The sequence below is a fragment of the Cannabis sativa genome, chromosome 5, assembly GCF_029168945.1.
Source record: "Cannabis sativa cultivar Pink pepper isolate KNU-18-1 chromosome 5, ASM2916894v1, whole genome shotgun sequence".
Taxonomy (NCBI): domain Eukaryota; kingdom Viridiplantae; phylum Streptophyta; class Magnoliopsida; order Rosales; family Cannabaceae; genus Cannabis; species Cannabis sativa.
In genome coordinates, this window is record NC_083605.1 from 56,150,746 (window position 1) to 56,176,399 (window position 25,654).

Below are 25,654 nucleotides of genomic sequence, written 5' to 3' on the forward strand. Positions count from 1 at the left end.
AAGAAGACAACCCCGTTCTGCCTTCTCGGACCACTTTTCTTGATCGTTTTGAGGTCCTGAGCATTGTGGAGAGCTTCCCCAATCGAAAGGACGCTTCAAGAGCAATCAGAGACAAAGTTACACTTTACCGGTGACGAAACCGACGAGAACGCCGGCGACCGCGTTCTGACCGTTTCTGAGGATCTTGTTCTCAACAAGGAAATTCGTTGAGGTGCTCGAGGTAGCAAGTGTGGTCTTAGCAACTGAGGTAAGAAGAGTAGACATCTGTACACAGGGTGTATGTTATGCATACAACTTGGGTTGGTTGTTATTTAATTTGATAGTGTTGTGATTTCCTTATATTTTGTGAGCATCATTAGCATGAGAATAATATTAGGGTCTTGCTGCTTGTGTGAGCATAACACTTGCAGGTTATAACATTATCATGGGTGAGTACAACTTATGGTAATTAATTACCCTGTTGGATGCCAAGTGTGAGAATAACACAAGGCAGGGCAGTTCACCTCATGTCTGATCAACATGAGTGTATAGTTGATTATCGTATGTGAGTATAATGTGCGATATGAGACATGATTGGTGCATGTGAGAACAACATGCGTTGTGGATATATTTATGGAATGTGAATTACTGTTGATTAATATTAAAGAGTAATTTATGTCAAGTAACTAGTTAGGAGGGTTATGTCCTACATAGCTCTTCTTACTGGGCGTTAGCTTACGGGTAATCTGTGTGCAGGTAAGGGTAAGGCCAAGCAGTGAGATTGAAGAGCTCGAGGCGTGGACCGCATGTTAGGGGGCTGGCACAGTATTTTGCTTTTAATGTTTTTAACTGCTAAACATTTTGGAACTATTATTTTGACTTAACTAGTTCTTATTTAAGTTTACAGTACTAAAAGTATTTTGTTTTAAACAATGAGATCTCATGCTTGGATATTTTTCAATAAAGAAGTATTTGATTGCCTTTATCTTATTAAATTGTTTTATACGGACTATCCTATGTGACATCTCGGGAAATCAGGGTGTTACAATATGGTATCAGAGCAATACGGTCCTAAAGAATGTGGTTAGCCCTAACATGTAAAGTTCACCGCCATGAGACGAGCTCGACTCACATGCATCGTAAGTGGTTATTACTTATAATTAAGTTGCCTTAAATTTCTGCATGCGAGAGGGTAACATTATTTTCATGTAAAATTGATGATCAAAATGATCTTGATGTGTATTGGTTTGTGTGGTTCAGGAGTTTAGAAATGCCTCCTAGAAGGTCAGTTAGAGTGGGTCGAGGTCGAGGTCGAGGTCGAGGCCAAGGCCAAGGCCGAGATGATAGAGGGATCAATGAACCACCTCAAGCACCACAGGGATGGGAAGAGCGCATTGCCGCACTGGAAGGAATCATTCATAGGCAGGATGAAGAACTTCGTCAGCTGAGACGTCAACCGGAGCCGCCAGTCCAAATAAGGCAAGATGCAGAAAATAGAGACCCACCAGCTGCAGTGGTATATCCTGCTACAGAGGCTAGACATGAGTTGTTAGCAGAGAGATTTCGGAAACAACACCCACCTGAGTTTGAGGGAGGCATAGACCCGGTAGTGGCTGAGGAGTGGATGAGTCGCATAGAAAGCATTTTGCAGATGCTAAGGGTGGATGGGAATGACCGAGTGAAGTGTGCATCTTACATGCTGAGGAAAGATGCTCGTATCTGGTGGGAGGTGGTGGAACAAACAAAGAATGTAGATACCATGAACTGGGATGATTTCAAAAGGGTCTTTAATGAGAAGTATTATAACTCAGCAGTTCTAGCACAAAGGTCGATGAATTTACTGGGTTAGTCTAAGGGAGTCTTACTGTGACTGAGTATGCACAAAAATTTGATAGATTGGCGAAATTTGCTCCAGATCTGGTGCCTACTGATAGAGTGCGAGCACATCGATTTGTGGAAGGCCTGAAACCAATGGTTGCTCGAGATGTGGAAATTGTGTCAAGGGGTCAATTCAGCTATGCTCAAGTTGTCGAAATGGCTCTTACGGCTGAGCGGAGTGAAAACAAAATTTGGAAGGAAAATGCTGCCAGGAGAGAATCTAAGAAAGGTGGAGCCAATTCTAATGACCACAAGAAATGGGGACAGGACCAGTCCGGGCAGCCAAGTCAAGACAAGAGGTACAAAAGTGATAGCGACCAACGATTTAATGGCAGCAGTGGGCGAAACATTCCAGAATGCCCTAAATGTACCAAACGTCATCTCGGCGAGTGTCGCGCAAAAGCATGCTACAAATGTGGAAAAGAAGGACACATCAAACGCAATTGCCCACTGTGGGGACGGACGGGAACGAGCGAACCGAAGAAAGATGACAAGTATGTTCCAGCTAGAGTTTTTTCCATCACTCAAGCAGAAGCTGAGGCCAGTCCTTCGGTTGTATCAGGTCAGATTCCTATGGCCAACACCACTTGTAAAGTTTTATTTGATTCTGGTGCAACTCATTCCTTTATTGCTAGCACAATTGTAAATCATATAAATGCACCGAGTGAATTATTTACTGTGGGGTTTGGGACCATGTTACCATCTGGGGAGGTTGTAATCTCTAGAAGTTGGCTTAGGGGTGTACCTGTCAGGATAGATGGTAGAGAATTATTTGTAGACCTGATTGTATTAGATTTATTTGATTTTGATGTAATCTTGGGCATGGATTTTCTTACCAAATATGGAGCATCAATTGACTGCAAGCAAAAGAAAGTTGTTTTCACACCAGAAGATGGAGAGACTTTCGAGTTCAGGGGGGTAGGAAAGAAACCCCGCACTCCTATTATTTCGGCAATGAAGGCTGGGCAACTATTGCAGCGTGGGTGCTTAGGGTATCTAGTTTATGTGGTTGATGACACCAAGAAAATTGAAAGAAAGCCGGAGGAAACACGGGTGGTTGCTGAGTTTCTTGATGTATTTCCAGAGGAGTTACCCGGGTTACCACCACACAGAGAAATCGAATTTGTGATAGAATTAGTGCCCGGAACGGCACCGGTTCCCGCGCACCATATAGGATGGCACCATCGGAATTGAAAGAACTCAAAATACAGTTGGAAGAATTGCTTAAGTTAGGGTTTATCAGACCTAGCTACTCTCCGTGGGGCGCACCAGTTCTATTTGTTAAAAAGAAAGACGGTACTATGAGAATGTGCATAGATTACCGAGAACTGAACAAGGTGACTATAAAGAATCGGTACCCATTACCGAGGATTGACGACTTGTTCGACCAGCTTCAAGGGAAAAAGGTATTTTCTAAGATTGATCTTCGTTCAGGATACCATCAGCTAAGAATCAAAAATGAAGACATACCGAAGACAGCCTTCAGAACGAGATACGGGCATTACGAGTTCATGGTGATGTCATTTGGACTTACAAATGCCCCAGCAACTTTTATGGACCTCATGAATCGAGTCTTCAAGGAATATCTGGATCAGTTTGTCATTGTATTCATAGATGATATACTGATTTATTCTAAGACAGAGGAGGAACATGAGGAGCACTTACGCTTGACCTTACAACGACTGAGAGAACATCAATTGTATGCCAAGTACAAAAAATGTGAGTTCTGGTTGTCCGAGGTTGCATTTTTGGGCCACATTGTCACTAACGGGGGAATAAAAGTAGATCCTGCTAAGGTTGCTGCAGTGAAAGAATGGCCTAGACCAAAGACCGCCTCAGAGGTTCGAAGCTTTTTGGGTTTAGCAGGCTATTATAGAAGGTTTGTTGAGGGGTTCTCAAAGATAGCCACACCCTTAACAGAATTAACTAGGAAGAATCTAAAATTATCCTGGTCAGACAAGTGTGAGCAAAGCTTCCAAGAGTTGAAGAATAGACTTATTTCAGCACCAATCCTCAGTTTACCAACAGAAGAGGGACAATTTGCGGTATATTGTGACGCATCTAAACAAGGGTTGGGTTGTGTTCTAATGCAAGAAGGGAAGGTAATTGCTTACGCTTCAAGGCAATTAAAAGAATACGAACGAGATACCCGACACATGACCTAGAGTTAGCGCAGTGGTTTTTGCACTAAAAATTTGGCGTCATTATCTCTATGGAGTGAAATGTGAAATCTACACCGATCATAAGAGTTTAAAGTACTTTTTCACCCAGAGGGAGTTAAACATGAGGCAGAGGAGATGGTTGGAGCTAGTCAAAGACTACGACTGCGAGATAATGTACCATCCCGGTAAAGCCAATGTGGTAGCGGATGCACTTAGCCGTAGAGGTCCCGGACTAGTTTCCACTTTACAAGGAGTATCAAGGGAATTAGTGGAAGACATGGAACGAGCTGGTATAGAGTTTATTACAGGGAAACTTGCAAAGGTCACACTTCAATCCACTTTGTTAGAAAGAATTAAGGAGGGGCAGACGACAGATCAAAAGCTCAGTGAACTAAAGCAAGAAATTTTGAATAGTAACGCCAAAGATTATGAAATATCAGACACGGGATTAATTCGGTTCAAGGGACGAATTTATGTGCCCGATAATGATGAGCTCAAGAAGGGGATATTGATAGAAGCTCATACTACACCTTATTCAGTTCATCCCGGGACCACTAAAATGTACCATGACCTAAAAGCATTGTATTGGTGGCCTGGTATGAAAAAGGATGTAGTTGAATTTGTGGTCAAATGCTTAACATGTCAACAAGTTAAAGCAGAGCATCAAAGACCAGCGGGATTGTTACAACCACTGAAGCTCCCTGAATGGAAGTGGGAAGAGATTTCCATGGATTTTGTGACTGGATTTCCTAAGACTACAAAGCAACATGACGCCATTTGGGTAGTCGTCGATAGGTATACAAAATCTGCCCATTTTCTACCAGTACGCATGACTTACTCCATGGACCATTTTGCTGAACTTTATGTGAATGAGATTGTGAGATTACATGGGGCACCGTATTCTATTGTTTGTGATCGAGATGCTCGGTTCACTTCGTCTTTTTGGGAAAGCTTACAGAGAGCAATGGGAACTCGATTAAAGTTCAGCACTGCATATCATCCAGAGACAGATGGTCAGACTGAGAGAACAAATCAGATCTTGGAAGATATGTTGAGGGCATGTGTGATAGATTTCCAAGGATCATGGAGCAAATACCTGCCTTTGATTGAATTTTCTTACAACAACAGCTATCAGTCTACTATCGGGGTAGCACCCTATGAGATGTTGTATGGAAGAAAATGCAGGTCTCCACTGCATTGGGATGAGTTGGGAGAGAACAAACTCCTAGGGCCAGATGCAGTTCAGCACACCAACGAAGCTATTCAGAAGATCAGGGCTAGAATGATCACAGCTCAGAGCAGACAGAAATCTTACGCAGACCTGAAGCGGAGGGACATTGAGTTCGAAGTGGGTGACCATGTGTTTCTTCGAGTGACACCACGAAAAGGACTCTTAGTGAAGAGATTTGGCAAGAAAGGGAAACTAAGTCCCAGATATGTTGGTCCATTTCAGATATTGGACAGAGTAGGCAGTGTAGCTTATAGAATAGCTTTACCGCCATCATTATCTGGGGTGCACAATGTATTTCATGTATCTCAACTCCGGAAATATGTGTCAGACCCATCGCATGTTTTGAGCTATAAAACACTGGGTTTGCGGGGAAGATTTGTCCTACAATGAACGTCCGGTAAAGATTCTTGATCAAAAGGATAGGATTTTGAGAAATAAGACAATTACCTTGGTGAAAGTCCTATGGAGAAACAGCGTGGTTGAGGAAGCTACTTGGGAGCTAGAGTCTGATATGCGAGAACAATATCCAGAATTATTTGAGTAAAATTTCGGGACGAAATTTTCTTTTAGAGGGGGATAATTGTAATATCCGCTAACTCCGAAAGGATATTTTTGTAATTTTATTTAGCTGAGAGTAATTTTTTTTATTTATTTTATTTTACATATTTATGGATTTAAATATGTATGGGATTATTTTTATGATGATATAATATTTGATTTTATTGGCATGTGCATAATGCCTAATAGATATATATGTCTAGATATTGTTATATGGGTATATTATTATTATTATTATTATTATTATTAACATTATTAACATATTATTATTATTATTATTATTATTATTATTATTATTATTATTGTTATTATAAACTGTTATACGAAGTTACTTACGCACGAACGGAACACACGAACCGAACGCCTATTTTGGTGGAATGGGAATTGCTCCACTTCGGGTCAATGCAATATTTTGCTTGGGTTTAAACACGATAGAAATTAGGTTTTAAACTCTATTTTCGTTCACCCAAAACAGAGAACCAACGAGAGAGAGAGCACGTATACGGCGTATACGATACCGAAAATTTTCGTTTCTTCAAGCGGAGTGAAACCTGGGTGAACGTGGGGGTTTGGGATCACTTATATACGACCTAAGGAAGCTTTTTAACGTGGTATAAGGGGCGGAAGTCGTCGTTTTAAGATTCGCCATTTTTGAAGCTTCAAAGGTGCGGCTTAGTTACGGACTCGAATTCGAACGTGTTTAAGCTTGTTCTTGGGTCAAGGGAGGTTATATTTGAGTGCATGGGACCCTAAGGATTATTTTTGACGTAAGAAAACGAAGCTTTAACGTCCAAAACGAAAATCCAAAATTTTGGACTCCATTAAAGACGGTACACCGCCAACGAAGAAGACAACCCCGTTCTGCCTTCTCGGACCACTTTTCTTGATCGTTTTGAGGTCCTGAGCATTGTGGAGAGCTTCCCCAATCGAAAGGACGCTTCAAGAGCAATCAGAGACAAAGTTACACTTTACCGGCGACGAAACCGACGAGAACGTCGGCGACCGCGTTCTGACCGTTTCTGAGGATCTTGTTCTCAACAAGGAAATTCGTTGAGGTGCTCGAGGTAGCAAGTGTGGTCTTAGCAACTGAGGTAAGAAGAGTGGACATCTGTACACAGGGTGTATGTTATGCATACAACTTGGGTTGGTTGTTATTTAATTTGATAGTGTTGTGATTTCCTTATATTTTGTGAGCATCATTAGCATGAGAATAATATTAGGGTCTTGCTGCTTGTGTGAGCATAACACTTGCAGGTTATAACATTATCATGGGTGAGTACAACTTATGGTAATTAATTACCCTGTTGGATGCCAAGTGTGAGAATAACACAAGGCAGGGCAGTTCACCTCATGTCTGATCAACATGAGTGTATAGTTGATTATCGTATGTGAGTATAATGTGCGATATGAGACATGATTGGTGCATGTGAGAACAACATGCGTTGTGGATATATTTATGGAATGTGAATTACTGTTGATTAATATTAAAGAGTAATTTATGTCAAGTAACTAGTTAGGAGGGTTATGTCCTACATAGCTCTTCTTACTGGGCGTTAGCTCACGGGTACTCTGTGTGCAGGTAAGGGTAAGGCCAAGCAGTGAGATTGAAGAGCTCGAGGCGTGGACCGCATGTTAGGGGGCTGGCACAGTATTTTGCTTTTAATGTTTTTAACTGCTAAACATTTTGGAACTATTATTTTGACTTAACTAGTTCTTATTTAAGTTTACAGTACTAAAAGTATTTTGTTTTAAACAATGAGATCTCATGCTTGGATATTTTTCAATAAAGAAGTATTTGATTGTCTTTATCTTATTAAATTGTTTTATACGGACTATCCTATGTGACATCTCGGGAAATCGGGGTGTTACAGAAATAGGAATGGAATGGAATAAAATTTAAAATGCATAAAAAAAATTGATAAAAAAATCATTAAATTTTTTTTCTTGTTACATTGGAATGGTCATTCCTTTCTTTTTAAAATGGAATAGTCATTCCACCAAAATGGTGGAAAGAGCATTCCATTTGAATGCTATTCCAATACTTTAAAATGCAACCAAACAAAGGAATGGAATAAAAATTGTTTCCTTTCCATTCTATTTCATTTCATTACCTCCAACCAAACGCCACCTTATAGTTCTACACCACCGTGTTAGCTGTTATTTATTTGTTAATATTATTAAATAATCTACTATAGATTAAGAGAAATACTAAGTGCACTTAAGGTGCCAAGCAATTATTATTTCTGTAATTTATTAATATCACATATCACACATTTTAATATAATAAATAATATAAAAAATTACTAATAGCATCTTCAATGGAGTGCTAAAAAAATAGTATATTGTTATATTTTAAAGCATTAGAAAAAAAAAATACTACTCTAAAGGTATTTTAAAAAGTGTGTCCAATTTGGGACATTCTAAATGTTGTACCAAATTTACTATAATATATAACTTTGTAATACTTCGTAATCTTACACTATCCGTCTAAAGAGGCTAATAATATAGACTCTTCGACTAATTAAGGATCATAATGCCTGAACCAAATAAAAATTTGCTGGATTTATTACTTATTACTTGTTGTTTCCTTTCCTCTCTCAAAATATTTAATTTCTAAAAGATTCACTAAACAGTTGGGTAGTAATTATTTTCAGTTACACTCTTTTAGTACTTTTAATATCTTCATATATTAAAGTTATAAGAGATCTTCCATAAATTTTCATAAAATTTCATATGTCGAAATTACTATTTAAACATGTTGCTGCATGTTTTACTTGTCTAAAATCTCAATATTTAGTTATATACGCCTCTAGTTGTTTGAATAATAATTTTAATAACTTAAATTATAAGAATTTTTTGAAAATTTGTGTAAGGTTCTCTATAAATACAATTTACACGGACACTTAAAAAATTAAAGTTACAATTAATCTGTGTATACAGGGCCGGTCCTAGGTATAGGCGGGCTAGGCCCGTGCCTAGGGTCCACACTTTCCGGTGGCCCAATATAAAAAAATAAAAAAATTATTAGGCTTTTATTTAAGTAAAATTTAAGTGTATTATAAGCAACAAATATTTATAGCTTAGTTGGTTGAGGTGGATGGCATAATGTCCAAGGTCATGGGTTCAAATTCCATAACACTCTTCTTTTCAATTTCTTTTTATAAATTTTTGAGGGCCTTCGTATTGGGCCCATATATTTTCAGGGTCGGCCCTGTGTGTATATGTACTGAAAATATCACAATATTAATCACTTATACATAATATAAATGCAACATAATACATATGTGCTTGTAGGAGATCACATTATATATTTTGTTTTGCTTTTAAAACACAAGACATACCAAACAGAAAATTATAAATTAAAGAGAGGATGTAATCTTGAAACGATCAATTTCTCGTTGAAATGTTTGCGCAGCCAACTCGGTAGGGAAGGCTATTGCCACCGAAATCCCTTTCTCTCCTTCCTGCTCGAGCGACACAAGACAACTAATAATCATAGAAAAGCAGGTGGCTGCTCCAGCGAATCTCGGCAAACCCCAACCAAAATCTATCTGATCGAACCCAAGACGAGTATTGTCAGAAACAATGAAGTTTCCAAGTTCACTAAACCTCGGTCGGCCTCTAATCACCATAAGATCTGCAACCGATTTCATGTACTCAACATTCACTTGCTCTTTCGCTTTCTTGATCAACTCCACAACGTCACCCAAAGAGCTTTTGCACAAAACTTCGGCTTTCGACATTACTGCTGGGTATGCAAAAGCGTTGCCGTAGTATCCCAATGGCAAACCTAATTTCTCCATCTCCTCTTTCTTTGTACGTATACTTGTTAAGCAGGAAAAGCGAACAACTTCATTTTTGTTTAGATTAAGAGCGATTGTACGACATTTCCAGAGACATGCAGCGAGTAAATCAAATCGTGAACAAGTTTTTGCTAGGTGTGGTGGAAGTTGTTTTCGAAGGGAGCTTATTTTATATAGACTGAAAAAGAATGGTCGTTGAATGTGGTTGTTTGGGTCCAGCAACATGTTTGAGCATTCGGAAATAGGAGACACAAGTGGTACATCTTCGAATTCAAGATGTGAACAAGTTATTCTTGGTGGGTTTCGAGCATTAAATATCTCTCGTTGCCAAACAGGTTGGATAGATGGAACATGTGCACCACCTATCATTTCTGCCATTGTCTTCAAAAACTGGGCCAATCCAAATCCGTCGCACATTGTGTGGTTAAAGCTTAGTGGGAACAAGAATCCACTACAATTCAAACGAGTGACCTGAGAAAGAGTCGTACACTTCAAAACATAAAATTAACTTTTTTTTTATCCCTACATACTCTTGTTCTCTATTTGAACAATATGTTAGTAAAATTCCTAATATGGGGACTGATAAACAATCCAATAATATATACATTTTTTTGTTGAAAAAATGTATACTTTTATTTTTTATCCATTTTAATATATATTTTAAAGAAAAAGCATAAACACGAAGAAGAAAAGAATATGACAATAAGCAACTTAAAGGAGAGGGGAACAAAAAATTACACTATTCTTCAATTTTTTAATTTGACTAACAAATTCAAAACAAAAAAAAATTAAATAATTATTAATATAAATTGTTAGAATTTAGAAAAATGTGAATGAGTTCATCTCAAAATTAATTGTCAATGGGAGAAGTAGCACATTCCTCTTGTATATTCTATAATCTTTTCACACATTAGCAATGCATGTAGAACTATCTATAATATAAATAAGTATAGTTAATTTATGTACGGTTATAATATTATTATTTTATTATAATTTTTAAAACTATACTTAGTATTAGTAGTATTATATATGATATTATATATCGCATATAATATAATTATAGGGACACGATTTTGTCCCATGATGTACTTTCGCGGAATGTATTCCGTGATGTACGACAGCCGTTAGATGGGGGAGTTATTTGATCTGAGGGCTGAGATTGATCTAGAGGTAATTAGGGTTAAAAAATGGTAACGTACGCTGAGACCCATCTAATGTACCCAGAGACCCATCTAATGTACCACGGAATACATTCTGTGAAAATACATCACGGGACAAAATCGTGTCCCTATAATTATATAGAGGTTGTAGTGCTTTACAGTACACAAACTTTCAAAATTAAGAGGGGGACAGGATCCGTTCGGGTAACCAATGTTTCACTAAAAAAAAAACTTTTAGTTCAATAAAAATAATTTGGGACTAAACAATTATTATAGTAATAATAAAAATTATCACTAAAAATAAATAAATTATGGCTAAAAAAACATTAATTAGTGACAACAAAAGTTTACTAAATAAAATATTACTGATAATAAAAGTTGTTATTAAAAAAAATAAGTTGTAATTAAAAATTAGTTATGACTAATTGTTTTGACATTTTAATAATTATTAGTCAAATAGATTTTTGACTAAAAGAGACTTTTAGTGACTATTATTTTTATTGCGATTAAAAATTTTAACTATAATTTTTTAGTTATAATGTTGTCATCATATTTTTCAATTTTCACTATAATTTTTTCTCCAAACTTAAAAGTCAATTTTTTTGTATTATTTGATGATACGCATGATTTAATGGGATTAGGTCTATCTTTTACAAAGTGAATATCTAAAATAAAATAATATAAATACAGTTAAACGTATTGATTCCGACTGAAATTTTAATTAAAAATAATATTTATTTGTATAGGTGTCGTTTGGTAACACTTTTTTAATCAGTTTTTTGTTTTTAAAAGTAGAAAAGTGAAAATATTTTTCAAAAACATGTTCTATAAAACTGTTTTTACTTTTCAATTTTATAATTAGAAATTAAAATTTTAAAAACAAAAAAAATAACTTTCAATATTTTTTTAAACAGTTTTTTTTTCTTAATCAATCTTTTAGATTACGACCAGACCCGAACTCAAATCCCTTCCCTACGGCCTTGGCGCTAAACCCGGCTTTTGACTTGAACCCGAATCCGACCCCGAACCTAGACCCGACTTAAATAAAATCAACAAATAAAGAAAAATGAACTTTACAGAACACACTTTTGTTTTCCAGTTTTTAAAATTGAAAAAAAAAAAAAGTTGTTATAGAACGCATTTTTGTTTTTCAAAAATAATTTTTTTAAAAATAAAAATTTTACTTTCATTTTGTGATTAAAAATTAAAAAAACAAAAGTGTTACCAAACGGCACCATAGTAAATAGCAAAATTTTAAGAATTCAATAAAGTATATACATAAAAATAATTGAAATGCAATAAATAAATTTAAATAAACAAAAGAATTCCGTATAATATTAAAATATTTATAAAATAAAAAATTAAAGGTAATCTTATATTTTATATGCTGCAAAAAATGTTATATTATTTTTTATAATATAATATTTAGATTAAATAATTAAGTGTGACAAAATATTAATTTTGTTAAATCGTAACATACATATTGTGGAGTTACAAAATGTGTGTAGAATGATCACAAAATAGGAGTTGCAAATCCTTTAAATTGATAATCACTTGAATATGTAACTCTTACCTCTTTTGTTAAATCTAATTGTTTATGAATGTAAATGAATGATAACTATTGAAAATATAACTGTTGGACACTTGATTTATTCATTTATAAGGTGTATAAATGGTTCAAAATCAATGGGAAGTGATTTGGAACACTTTGGAGAAGAATTGGTCAAAGCTGAAAAATTGGTAACTAGTAACTAGTTACTGTTTTTTCAGCATACAAGTACAAACGTTTGTGAGTCTTTCTAACAGTCCAAAACTCCTCAAAATTACCCAATTAATATCATAAATACCTAGTTTATGAGTGGGTAACATCCAAGGGCTTTATGGTGGTCAAACTTGTTCATAGAGTGAAAAACTCTATAAATAGAGGTCATATTGTTCACTTGTAAGAGAATTAGTTGAAATTATTTGTTGTAGTTAGAACCTTGTGAGGATATGCTCATCCTTAGACACTAGGCTGAGCATATGAGGGTTGATAAGTCCTTAAAAGCATTTCTAGAGTTTCCCTAAGTGTACATATGAGGGAGGAAATGACTTTTAGGACAAAGGTCCTTGAGCCCTTGGTCAAGTTTTTTGTGTGTTATTCTTCTTGTTCTCTAGCTTTCTTGTAATCTTGATGAAATACTTTTATTTGTATTTAGAGTATTTTGATTGTAATCCTCATATTCTCTCTTGTAATGAGAACTTTTCCAACAATCTAAAATTCATTTCGATGGCATATTCTTCTTAATTTCTAAAAGACTTGCCATGAAGGTCATACAATCAAAGAAAATTATCCATCCATGGGTAAGCATTGTGGATATTTATTTTGTGATATACTATTTAGTTGATAATAATATATTATATTCATATGATCACATATGATATTTTGATATAATACTTTTACATGATAATATATATGATATGTGTGTATATTATATTATTATATATAGTGATATATCATATTATAATTGAGATTATAATATATTTATGTGTATATATGTGAGAGATATATATCATATAACATGTGATATATGTGAGTTATATGTATATTATATGATGAGCATAAGATATATTTACATATATATATATTTGCGAGAATAAATATGTAAAAATAGTAATTTCTATATACGTTCATATATGATATATATTATGTGTTTATAATATATATTGTGTATATACATATTAATGTATGTTATATATATAGGATATGTAACATATATATATGTGCACTTTTAATGGGTATTACCCATAAATGGGTAAAATTAGAAAATTTTGAGTTTTTATGTTTAATTTTTCGATCTAATTAAAAAAATCTCTCATTTTTATATCATATGGGCTGAGATTGTTCCATCGGTATAAAAAAAAAATTAAAAAAAAAAGTTTTTCAGCAAGAAAAATAAGAAAAGAAAAAATTGAGTTTGAGTTAAATATTTTTGTATAGTATGAACATATTTTTGATATAGTGTAAAAAGAGATATTTTTTTATACATTTTTTTTTTAATTAAGTAGTTAAATTAAGCATAGAAATTTAAATTTGTGATTTCATTATTCGTTATTAGATCTAAATTCGATGGTTTAATATTTTTAAAATTAATATTTATAGTTAATTTTGTTTAGTAACCATTCATGAGTAATACCCATTAAGAAGTGTTCCATATATATATGGTTGTGATATTTGTTTATTATAAAGAAACAATCCAAGTTAGAGAAAGAAATCATACACGGGTGTAATCTTTGTTTATTTACTTAAGAAAAAAAAAATAAAAAAATTAGATACAAAGAAATTTAAACGAAATAAAAAATATATATTAAATTTTAAATCAAATAAAAAAATAATATATGAGAGAATTAAGGAGAGATTACATAGAGGTTAATAAAGTAATTTTAGACTGATATATCACCGTCAAATACTTTTTCTTTAGATAGATATATAGATTATTATTATTATTAAGAAACTAAAAAAACACACACAAAGTACGTACCTGAATAAATATCAAAGGAGAATCAAGTATATTGTGAGATTGTGGAGGAAGATTAAAAAGAAAGTGATGTAAGAAGGGGGATGAGGGTTGAATGACATTGGCAAGCTGGTCAAAGTCAACATCTGCAGTAGCTTCCACAAAGGATACCCCTTGGCCATTGCAGTCTACCATAAGCTTCCTGTTGAGACCTTCCTTAAGCCTACCAGCTAAGGGATAGTAATACACCAATGTTCTACCAACAGCTTCTTTGATAAGCTTCACAGGATCATCATGATCATGTTCTTCCATGATTGAATTTGATGAAGAAGGCTTATTCTTGTTCTTGTAAAAGAATATTACAGGAGCAATGAACCTTAAGCCTTCTTGGTCATCAATATCTGATAATTCTTTTACCTCACGAGGTGTTGCTTCTGCTGGTCTGACCAACTCTGGCTCTAACCGATTCACTTGAAACAACCCTGCTGATTCCATTGACGTACTCTTAATCTGAAAATAAACCTACAATTTTTAATTAGAAATATTTTAGCTGAAGTGTGGTGAGAGACTTTTTGTTTAGTACTACTGGCTTGTATTTATAAAACAGTAAATTTATAAAAGATATTATGGGTGTCTAGCACTTTTTATCTCATGTAACTTAAATTTTTTTTTGAAAAAAAATAACACTAACAAATCGTAAGACACTACCGATAAAAGGTGTTGGGCACTAGTCCTGGTGCTGAATAGCAATACTGACATTTAATGCTTAGATTGGTATATTCGTGGGAACTAAACAAATCCTGGTAGTGAACCTAAACAATACCCGTGGGAAAAATTGGAAAACCAAAGTGCTAAAGCTATATAATCCTTTGTATTCCCACAACAGTTGTTGCAATTTATGACTCGACACTAATTTATCTGATCACATCAACAAACTCATTTATTATAATATTGTGAGAAAAAGTTAAACTAGTTAGATATGGTCATACTTTTATATATTTATTTATTTTTATTATAGCCACGAAATGTTCGAAACATATATATCACATTATTGGCGTGCGTGCATGCCTTATATTTCTTTTCATCATCTGTCTTATTTGTCGTACTTGAGGCGATTGAAAAACCAAATAAGTTGATATATGAAATCAAAAACAGTTGAATTGGCTCTATAAAAAGGCATGACCTCAAGGTCAGTAATAAGTATAAATAATATTACATACATATATAAAATATGGAGAGAAAGATTTACAGTTTTGTGCTCATCGTTGCGGCAATAATTTTTCTTGTAGCCACCGCTTTTAGTCCAATATCTGCTGCAGCAGGCAAGTTTTCTCTATAATTTCCATACTTTTATATTAATCAATAAGGTCTCATCACATGAATTTTAATATTATTACATATATGCAAATATAAACTTTTTACAAGATTTGTAATTTACATTAATTATTTATTGCATGAGTACTACAGAAAGCGAGAAGGTGGAACTAAGATCTGATGGTGGGAATGACATTAATCATGGTGTGGATAAAGCTAAGACATTGGACATGATGGCATACCCATATCCTCTCTCGAAAATAATAATGGAAGATAACGAATTGGGAGTTCAGTTCTGTGGATTATGCCTAAAGCCTGGGGTCACGTGTGAGAAGGGATGTCTTTGTACATGGAAATTAGGTTGGCTAATTCCTATTTGCAAGGGCCTGTGCTGCTAAATCTACAACATATATAACATAACATCATCGTTGGTTCTTTTTATATTGAATAATGCAAACCCTTCAATCATATAAATAAATGTATAAGAAGCATAAGGCTTAAGTAGTCATGAATGCATTCATGTTCTTAGCTGCTGCTTCCTGTTTTTTATTGTAAAACAAATATGGTATGCGTTTGTCGTATTTGTAATGGTTAATAAAACATTCACTCTATTTATATCCTAATGCTCTTCGGCCGCTGAGATGGATTACGGATAAGAACACACACGACAATTATTATGTACCATTCTTGGCACTTGAAATAGCCAAAGTACTAGCATTTAGATTGGTCATTGTATGCATGTACTTATAGTGCTACACCACCGTATTAGCTGTTATTTATTTGTTAATATTATTAAATAATCTACTGCAGACTAAGAAAAATACTAAGTGCACTTAAGGTGCCAAGCAATTATTATTTGTGTAATTTATTAGTATATCACATATCACACATTTTAACATAATAAATAATATAAAAAAAAATGCTAAGGGTATGTTCAATAGAGTACTAAAAAAGTAAAAAAGTGGTGTATTGCTATAGTTTAGCGCATCAGAAAAAATACTACTCTGAAGGTGTAACGTGGTCCCACAGGTGATATGCAATCCAACTTAAAGCTTCTTTGATGCCTATTATTTTAGCAACTTCAGGTTGGACACGGCCAATCTTCCCCTTAGTGAAAGCTTCTAACATATTACCATGATGATCCCGAGCTACACAACCTGCACCAAACCAACCCTCTTGATCAAACAAAGCCCCATTAACATTAACTTTGATCTTATGTAACATAGGTGCAGTCTAATGCTCATAATGTCGCCCCCCCTTCATTCAAATGAGACAAAGAAAGACCCTTTCTTCCTTGAGCACATTTATACTGATTAAGCATGTTTTTTGCTGATGCAACAATATGTTCAACTCTTTTGTTGCCAAATAAAATTTTACCTTTTTTATTTACCATATTACCATTATTTAAATAATAAAAAATAATCATCATTGTATATTTTCAATAAAATATTAAATGACCATCAATCACTACTTCAAAACAAGCCTTAAGAGGCGGCTTTTTTCAATAAATTAATAAAATTTTAATAAAAACACCTACGAAGTCGGTTATTTTGTAATAGCTGACTCCGTAGGTGATAATTTTTTTATTTTTAATGAAAAAATCTTATGGAGTTGGTTATTACAAAGGTGATTTTTTAATTTTAATGAAAAAACACATATGACGTCGGTTATTTTATAATAACCGACGCCATATGTCTTTATATAACCCTCTCTGCTATCGTCTTCCTCAAACCCTAAAATAACTAGCAATCCTTCTTCCTCTCAAACCCACGAAACGCTCACCCAACCACCCCTTTTTCCCCTATTTCTTCATTTCATCTATTTTTCACATTTTTTTTTTAAATCTTGCATTTTTCATACCCAAAAACATATCCCTAGAGTTTGATCGTCTTTTATTTGGTCTTTTAGGGTAAACTGAGCTTAGAGGTGGTGATTGTGGCGGGTGTAGCTCCGGCCGCCGCTTTTGGTGGAGAAATCGTTGAATCTTAACGTCCATTAAGGTATAAATCTAATCTCTAATAATTTTATTAATGTAAATTGCTTTATTTTTTATTTTGTAATTTTTTTTAGGGTTTTTCCATTTTACTAAGATTGTGTTCTTGTGGTAGTGCATGGTGGCCGAATTTTGGTCGGTATTGGTGGCCGGGTTTCGGTAATAAGGTAAAAATCTAAACATTAATAGTATATATATATATATATATGTATTTTATATTTTATTGAATGTGTATTGTATGTATACATATTTTGTAATTGTATATATGTATGTAAATATATTGTATTGTATATGTATACATACAAATATTATAATTATATATTTTATATTTTTTTTAATGTATTGTATATGCATATATTGAATATTTTAAACAAATAGTTTTGCTATATATTGTGAATGAGAATGACATATATGAGTATTAAAACAAAAATTGTAAAAATTAATTTCTAAAAAATTAGTTTAGAAATTAATACTATTTTTATCGTTTTCTTTTTATATATATATATATATATTTTCAATTTTATTCATGTGTTTTTATTTTTTAGTAGCTAGTAAATAGTTAGTTACAACTACTTAACAAGTTACTAATTTTTATTTCTATTGATGTATTTTTATTACTAACTAGTTATTCATTAGTAACTAGTTAGTAATAAATTAACTTTTATTACTAGTTAGTAACTAGTTACTCATTAATTATATAACTAATAAGTAGTTAAATAAAGAATTTTTTAATTTTGTAGTATTTTTTTATATTGTAGGTTGTGATTGTCAATTTGTAAGGATTCAACGTACTTGGTGTTGATCGGTTTCTAGCTAACTCGAGGTATACATTTATTAACTTTTATTATTAATTAATCATGAATGCTCAGTAGAGTTTGAATATCTTAAATATTTATTCGAAGTGAAGTAGGTTCTGCGATATATTGTACTGCGGTCAGATAGATGGAATAATATGCATGTTAAATGAGTTTGAATATCTTACATATTCATCCGTAGTGAAATATGTTCTGGAAATATACTGCGGTCGGATGGGTGGTAAATTTTTGTATTGCTAAATATTGTTGTGATTGTTTTATATTATTTTAGATTGTGTTTTGTTGTTATTAATAGCTTTAAATTTTTGGGGAACATTCAATTATAGTCCTTGTTAAGTAAAAAATTTACATTTTAAAATATTGAAAATAAATGCAAACAATCACCTATATATGTTAAATTTATAGCATAAGAGTTTATTAATTTAAGTTCGACTCATCTAAGATTATAAAAATAATCTCTTATAATAACAATCCTTTTATTTAAAAGAAATACCCTTTGATTCCAATTACGATGATATAAAATAATTAAAATAATTTGGGGAAAATTTTAAATGAATTTGGAATTGTGGCTGAACTCAATTATTTAATTAACCGAGCTGCCTACATACCTTCTTTATGAAGGATCAAGCCACTTGTTAAATAAATGCAAACAATCACCTATATATGTTAAATTTATAGCATAAGAGTTTATTAATTTAAGTTCGACTCATCTAAGATTATAAAAATAATCTCTTATAATAACAATCCTTTTATTTAAAAGAAATACCCTTTGATTCCAATTACGATGATATAAAATAATTAAAATAATTTGGGGAAAATTTTAAATGAATTTGGAATTGTGGCTGAACTCAGTTATTTAATTAACCGAGCTGCCTACATACCTTCTTTATGAAGGATCAAGCCACTTGTAGTTCATAATGTGGTATTTTTGAATTTGAATATAAGAATTTCGGTAGATGACCACTTTCAGATATTCTTTGCTATTTGAAAATTTAGAAAAATTCCTAGGTAGATGACATTTTATGGAATTTTGAGATTTGTATTTTATACCATTTTACGGCATCGGCGACTGCACTTAGTCTTAGCAACTAAGTTGTCTACGTATCATTTTATAGGAATCACGTCAAAAGTAGTTCCAGTTTTTTTTTTTTATTGTGAGGTGGATGACCCCTCTTTTTGGAATGTCATTTAATTTGTTATGACTTTGAATTTTAGTGTATTTTTGAATTTTTGAGGTAATATTACTATTTTGAGATTTTTATGAGGTTAATGACCTTTTTGAAATTTTGTGAAGTGAGTGACCTCTTTAATATTTCAAGAATAATTTTGATGAGCTCATTTGGAATCTAGTACCATTTTGTATCGATTCAGAAATTAATCACTTTTTATGATAAATTTGAGCTTTGGGATCTTTTTATTATCTTTTATAAATAAAAAGATCATTTGGCTAATATTTTAATTATTCATTCTAAAATTTGGGGAATAATAATTTATCTTTTATCATATACTTTCTCAAATTTAAATTTAATTGGTCGATTAAAATTTAAAATAATATTTAAGATATTTATTTTATAATTCAATTCTTATTTAAAATTGAATTATACAACTGAAAACGGTGTATTATATATGTGTATATATATATATCTATCTATTTAACTTTAGACGCATATTAATTAAACTTGTTATTATTTTTATTCAAAAAAAAAAATTAAACTTGTTATTATGAGACAATTCTTATAGATTTTTTTTAAAAAAAAATTGAAATTGTTGTATACAATAAAATAAGACGTGTGATAAGACATCAATAATATTTCTTATACATTGAATTCAAAAATATGAAATTTGTACTTAGTGCGAAATGGATTGGATGAACAATCCTATTAAGAATGATAAAGTGGAGATAAAACTCTTCAAAAAAATGAAATAAAATAAAATAGAAAAAAAATTAAGTGATATAAAATCATTGAATGAAGGTTACAAGGATTGAACTCATGTTGTATATTTTGAATTTTATTGCTTTATATATTATTGTGTATAGAATAAATATATACATGTGTTTTTTAATGTAATATGCATTTACTTTTTTCAACTATATATCTTTATATATTAAAAGTGCCTATCTAACGGCATTTCTTGGTTTAACATTCTTGGTTTAACAGAATATACTTAAAAATAAAAGAATATTCTGTTAAATTTAACAATTAGGTTTGATCTCCCGTTAAAAAATAAACCCAATAATTAAACCCAAAAAATTAAACAATCTTTTAAATAAACAATCTTTTAAATATTAATAATCTCTTTTTAAATTAAAAAAATCATCTTAGCCACATATCTCTCTAACAAACCTATCTTGGGAGAATATTAATAATTTTTTTATTAATATTTAGAAAAGATAATATAAAAGAAGATTGATTGTGTTGGCTTAGAGATTTTTGGGCTTGAGCTTAAAAAAATAATAAAAAAAAAAGATAAAATGGGTTGTAATTAGTATTTACCTTATATGTTTGTGCTTATTTTTAGTTTTATTTTTAATTTTACCACTAAGAGGAGAAGGTTAAAAAATATTAGAATATGAAAATATTATTGGTGCTTATTAGTAATTTGCAAAGAATGTGAAAGTCTATAAATATATAGTTGTGTAGCTATTATTAGATATGAAATGAGATAATAGAACTTTTTTCAATTAGAAGATTAATGTACATTTTACTATTAATAACATACATTATTATAACACAACTATATTTTACTTACTAAATATACTGACACATATTTTATTTTTATAAAACAAATCGTTCAAATAATTATATTATTTTAATTATTAATTCAAATAAAAAACTAAAATATTAAATAAAACTAACACTACGTGGCTTGGCACGTAACAATCACCTAGTATATATATATATATATATATTTTTTCTAAATAGTACTTAATATTGCTTTTATTTAAGTTTATGTATCTTGAAAAATAAAATTAATTAATATAGTATGATAGAATTTTAAAATTATTAAATTAATGAAAATCTTAAATTAAATATAAGTAAAGAAAAGAGAATATTACTTCTAAAGTATTGAACTCATGACATTTTAATTATTTTAAGAGTGATTATTATAAAATTATTATAAGTTGAATATGTTATAATTTTTTTATAAGTATAATTATTGTTTTAAAAATAAATTTAATTAAAATATTTTTTTTATGTAAATTTTAAATAAAAATAAAATAAAAGATAAAAAAAAATTAGATTTGAATTTTGTTACTTGAACCTACAATTAATAATATTCAATATTAATTATAAATAAAAAAATATATATTAATTATGGTGTAGTTTTCAAGAGTTAATTTAAGCCATTAGATTAAATCAAGGGCTATAAATTATTATCCCTATTGATAGGTAAAATACCCAATTCCTACTATAATAGCCTCCATTTATATGTATATATATATACTAGCAAAAAATTACGTGCGAGGCACGTATACTAAATTTTATGCTAGGTTTTTTCTACGTTATTTAAAAGTGATACAATTAAAAATTAAAGAATAAATATAAATAGCTATTATGTGAAATTATTATTATGTGTATCTAAATACTATAATTTCTAATTTTTGACAATTAAAAGTAAATACCGGATGCAATATATTAGTGTACACTGTATTCTTTGTGGAGTTCTTATCTGCAGTAGTGACTGGTCAAATCAAGACTCTAACAATAAATGTTGTTTTTGCTCTTGATAGAACTATAGATAAGTGAAAAACATGTTGGAGTAATCTAAAATTTGGCCTAGACTTATTTAATCATTTCAAAACTTAAATCTTATAAAAAATTGAGTTTGTTAAACGAAAAGCCACTATTTTAAAACAAGGATGTGGTAGAGAAATAGGGGAAGTAGAAACTTGATGATGTGTGTGCTTTATTTTTATAGTGTGAAAAGTTAATGACTTGTATAATTATTAATGAAACCAATAATAAGGAGTTAATTACTTTTGTTTTAAAGGAAAATTAAACAACTGGGAATATGCAGATTAACAGTGCTAATAACCAACCGTATGAGTTTGACTAATAATATAGTATTCTTTTGATACTTGAGGGTTTCTATTGAAAAGACAAAAATTGATTGAACAGAATAGAAGTTTGGTCACAAAAATCTCATAAAAGTAATACTAATAAGGAGACATAATAAGAGACAAAGGAAGAGTGATGATGTGGATTTCTAGTCTTGGTCCTATATGTCAAAACAAAACAAGGTATCAATGACTGCTGCATCAATTATTTCTATCCAAACAAAAAGAAGAGTTTCCTGTTTTCCAATCTCATTAGCAGATTAAAAACTTAAAACCCTAAGTACAGTACCTGTTTTCCAATGAGTGAATATACATAAAACTTCAAAGTGAGCAGTGCAAACTTCAAATCTAATGAATTGAGTAACATTTTGTTCTTGAAAATTAGTGATGCATTAGGGGTATTGAATATAGTCATATAAATAATGAGCAAAGAAAAACCCAATTCGATTAAAAAACATCAACGAAAATTTCTCACTTATCATACTTCTCAATCATATATGGAGAAGAGATTGTACGTGGAAATTTTTTACAAAGCTTCCAAATGCCCAAATCGACTCTACTACCTATCGCAGATCTTCCATCTTCAATCGACTCATTCATATGGCCAAATTACTCCGGCAACCCAAATGGCAAGTTATACTTGGAGACTGAGGGGCCATCAATGGCTACGGGGTTTTGATTTCTCGTCATTATTGTACAGAACGAAGGTGGCGAGGATGGCTTACGGGGATGGGTTTTCAAAGAGAGAGAGAGAGAGAGAGACTTGGTGCATTCGACAATCAATGATATTTGATGGTTCAAAAAAGGGGTTAATATATATTTATTATTATTTATATTATATATTAGCTTACAAATAGTAAACTATTTAATATTAATTATATATTTAATTTTATTTTATTGGCTTCAATCGTTAAACTGATTATTTAGTCTTTCAAATGAGATTTATAAAAAAAATAAATAAATTATTACTTAAAAGCTATTAACAAACTGAATCGTTTTCGTGAGAATAGAAAGATTTGATTTGAAATATTTTAAAAGTGTTAAAAAAAGTTACCCAATAATTTTTCATAAACTAAAAATTATGTTGCATATACACGTATTGTATGTATCAAATTTATTTAGGTAATTTATTAAATTATTTCATCATATAATTTAATTAAATCAACATTGTAAGAATTAAAAAAAATTATTTAACACAAAATTTTAAATGAAAATATAAAGAAAATCTTTGAAAGGAAAATATTGTCAATTGTTTTTAAGTAAAGTTGTGTTTATTCATAATAGTGATTTATTTTTTTAACTTGAGTGTTCTCTTCAATAATCATTGTGGAATGTGAAAGGTATTTATCAAAATTTTATTGAAACAAAACAATTATAATAATTGTGACGTTTAGCAATTATAATATTTTTAAGAAAACATATAATTTTAATATTAATTTGATTCAGATCTATCAATGAAAAGTATTACAAGAAAAAAGAAAAATTTATTCTACAAAGTCATTAAGCAACACTCAAAACTTACTGCAAAGATAAACTTGCTTTTTATTTTCATATCACAAATGTTAATTAAAGAAAATAAAAACCATTAATATCTCATTCAGTACAAAAATTATGAAAATGACTATCAAAAACTTGATAACTGATTAAGAATTTTGGCAAACTAATGCCAAATAAGAATGAATACTATTTTTCTACCCAACAAGACTAGATTCTTTCGAATCGAAGCATTGGAAGAAGATGAGGAGACCCGAGCTTTGATGTCCATGTATATATATAGATTATATCTTTACTAATTTTCAAATCACTATTAATTGGTAAATTATGGATTTACCAGACATCACTTTGTATTTTCCCGAAGTGACATATTAGTATGCAATAAATAAAAAATAGCAGCACAAAAAAATATATTAACCTCAATGAATCTATATAGGCTTATAGTTTTCGTATTAACAACTTACAATCAAATGAATTTTTTTATTAACCAACCAATCACTTCCTTTGACAGTTATATATGTTGTCGCCTTTAGTCATTATATAAAATTAAAATTACCTATTTTTTTTTTTTTTTGTATAACTATATATATGTATATAAAGATTTATTATTGAAACCTGTCTATAAATTTGTTCGCAAACGATAATAACTTAATCAATGATTTTCATTATGTAAATATATAAATATTTTTATATATACTAGCAAAAAGCTACGCGCAAGGCACGTATACTAAATTTTTTGCTAGTTTTTTTCTATATTAGTTGAAAGTGATACAATTAAAAATTAAAGAAAAAATATTATTAGTTATTAGGTGAGATTATTATTATGTGTATCTAAATATTATAGTTTATAATGTTGTCAATTAAAAATGAATACCAAATGCAATATATTAATGTTTAAGAAAGCTTGATGATTTAAATATGTTCTTAAGTTAATCCAAAAATAAATTAAAAATTGATGTTCTAATACTTAAAGAAACATTACTTAAATGGGTGTAAGATAAAAAGAAAATTAAAAATCAATCTCTAAATTATTGATAATTGAAGATAGCATTTGTCTAAAAATTGTAGATAAGAAAACTAATGATAGTCATTGGTGGATTTCAATCTTCATTTGCTTCGATAGAGACAATAGTGTAATTTTTGTATTTTGCACTTTTCATTCTAGCCGGGTCCGCATATATCTGGATTGTCCATTTTTTCATTGATAAATTAAATATGGTAGTGTCGACAAAGCGGCGGTGTTCCTGCAAACCGTGATGTATTTTTATTTAAAATGATTAGACATGGTGTGCATAGCTTATTTAATTAAAAAAATCAACTTATGAAAGGCATGTAAAGCTATTTTATTTTTTTAAAATTACACCTTTGCAGTATATTTCATTAGTTGGGCAGCAGTACACGAAAATATTTTTTCCACAATATCTGCGAACATGACAGCAGATAGGCTCTTTGTATTGTCATCAAGTTCAACATATGCTATAGCACTGTAAAATGCATAATAAGATTGTTAGTATCTTTTTTTATTATTATTATTTTAACTTAATTTCAATAACATCATATGTTTTTTGTAATATACCGTGGTGTAGGAAATCCTTCCTAGCTGCATGATGGCTTGTCACATATAATTTTTTCATTGCGATTGTATAAATCTATTTTTTTATGACATGCGTCACATGACATGTAATAAAAACTCTGGACAATATCAGTTAT

General features: G+C 31.2%; 2 protein-coding genes and 1 long non-coding RNA gene across 4 annotated transcripts; 2 read left to right on the plus strand and 1 right to left on the minus strand.

The window, feature by feature from the left end:
* The first annotated feature begins 107 nt into the window (after positions 1–107).
* LOC133037948 (uncharacterized) lies at positions 108–7,616 on the plus strand. The gene is made up of 2 exons (XR_009687928.1): positions 108–247; positions 6,833–7,616. It is a non-coding gene; the product is annotated as an uncharacterized LOC133037948 (long non-coding RNA).
* Positions 7,617–9,043: 1,427 nt separating this feature from the next.
* On the minus strand, positions 9,044–15,299 carry LOC115717037 (alcohol acyl transferase 1 allele RGa). 2 transcript variants are annotated; one of them, XM_030645978.2, is made up of 3 exons: positions 14,977–15,299; positions 14,293–14,778; positions 9,044–10,082 (listed from the first exon to the last, which is right to left on the minus strand). In XM_030645978.2, the coding sequence occupies exons 1-3, from the start codon at positions 15,025–15,027 to the stop codon at positions 9,168–9,170; spliced, it is 1,452 nt and encodes a 483-aa protein (XP_030501838.2). In that variant the 5' UTR covers positions 15,028–15,299; the 3' UTR covers positions 9,044–9,167. The 2 variants fall into 2 exon arrangements, with proteins under 2 accessions (XP_030501838.2, XP_030501837.2); XM_030645977.2 differs by having other exon boundaries at positions 14,293–14,790.
* A 44-nt stretch (positions 15,300–15,343) lies between these two features.
* LOC115717039 (uncharacterized) lies at positions 15,344–16,205 on the plus strand. The gene is made up of 2 exons (XM_030645980.2): positions 15,344–15,590; positions 15,736–16,205. The coding sequence occupies exons 1-2, from the start codon at positions 15,500–15,502 to the stop codon at positions 15,978–15,980; spliced, it is 336 nt and encodes a 111-aa protein (XP_030501840.2). The 5' UTR covers positions 15,344–15,499; the 3' UTR covers positions 15,981–16,205.
* The last annotated feature ends 9,449 nt before the right edge of the window (positions 16,206–25,654 follow it).

Coding starts and splice junctions, on each gene's coding strand:
- LOC115717037 (XM_030645977.2), bottom strand. CDS start 15,027: ATGTCAGTATTGCTATTCAGCACCAGGACTAGTGCCCAACACCTTTTA. Junction 14,791..14,976: donor GTGCCCAACACCTTTTATCG/GTAGTGTCTTAC, acceptor TAAAAATTGTAG/GTTTATTTTCAGATTAAGAG. Junction 10,083..14,292: donor CTCCTTTGATATTTATTCAG/GTACGTACTTTG, acceptor ACTCTTTCTCAG/GTCACTCGTTTGAATTGTAG.
- LOC115717039 (XM_030645980.2), top strand. CDS start 15,500: ATGGAGAGAAAGATTTACAGTTTTGTGCTCATCGTTGCGGCAATAATT. Junction 15,591..15,735: donor TCCAATATCTGCTGCAGCAG/GCAAGTTTTCTC, acceptor TGAGTACTACAG/AAAGCGAGAAGGTGGAACTA.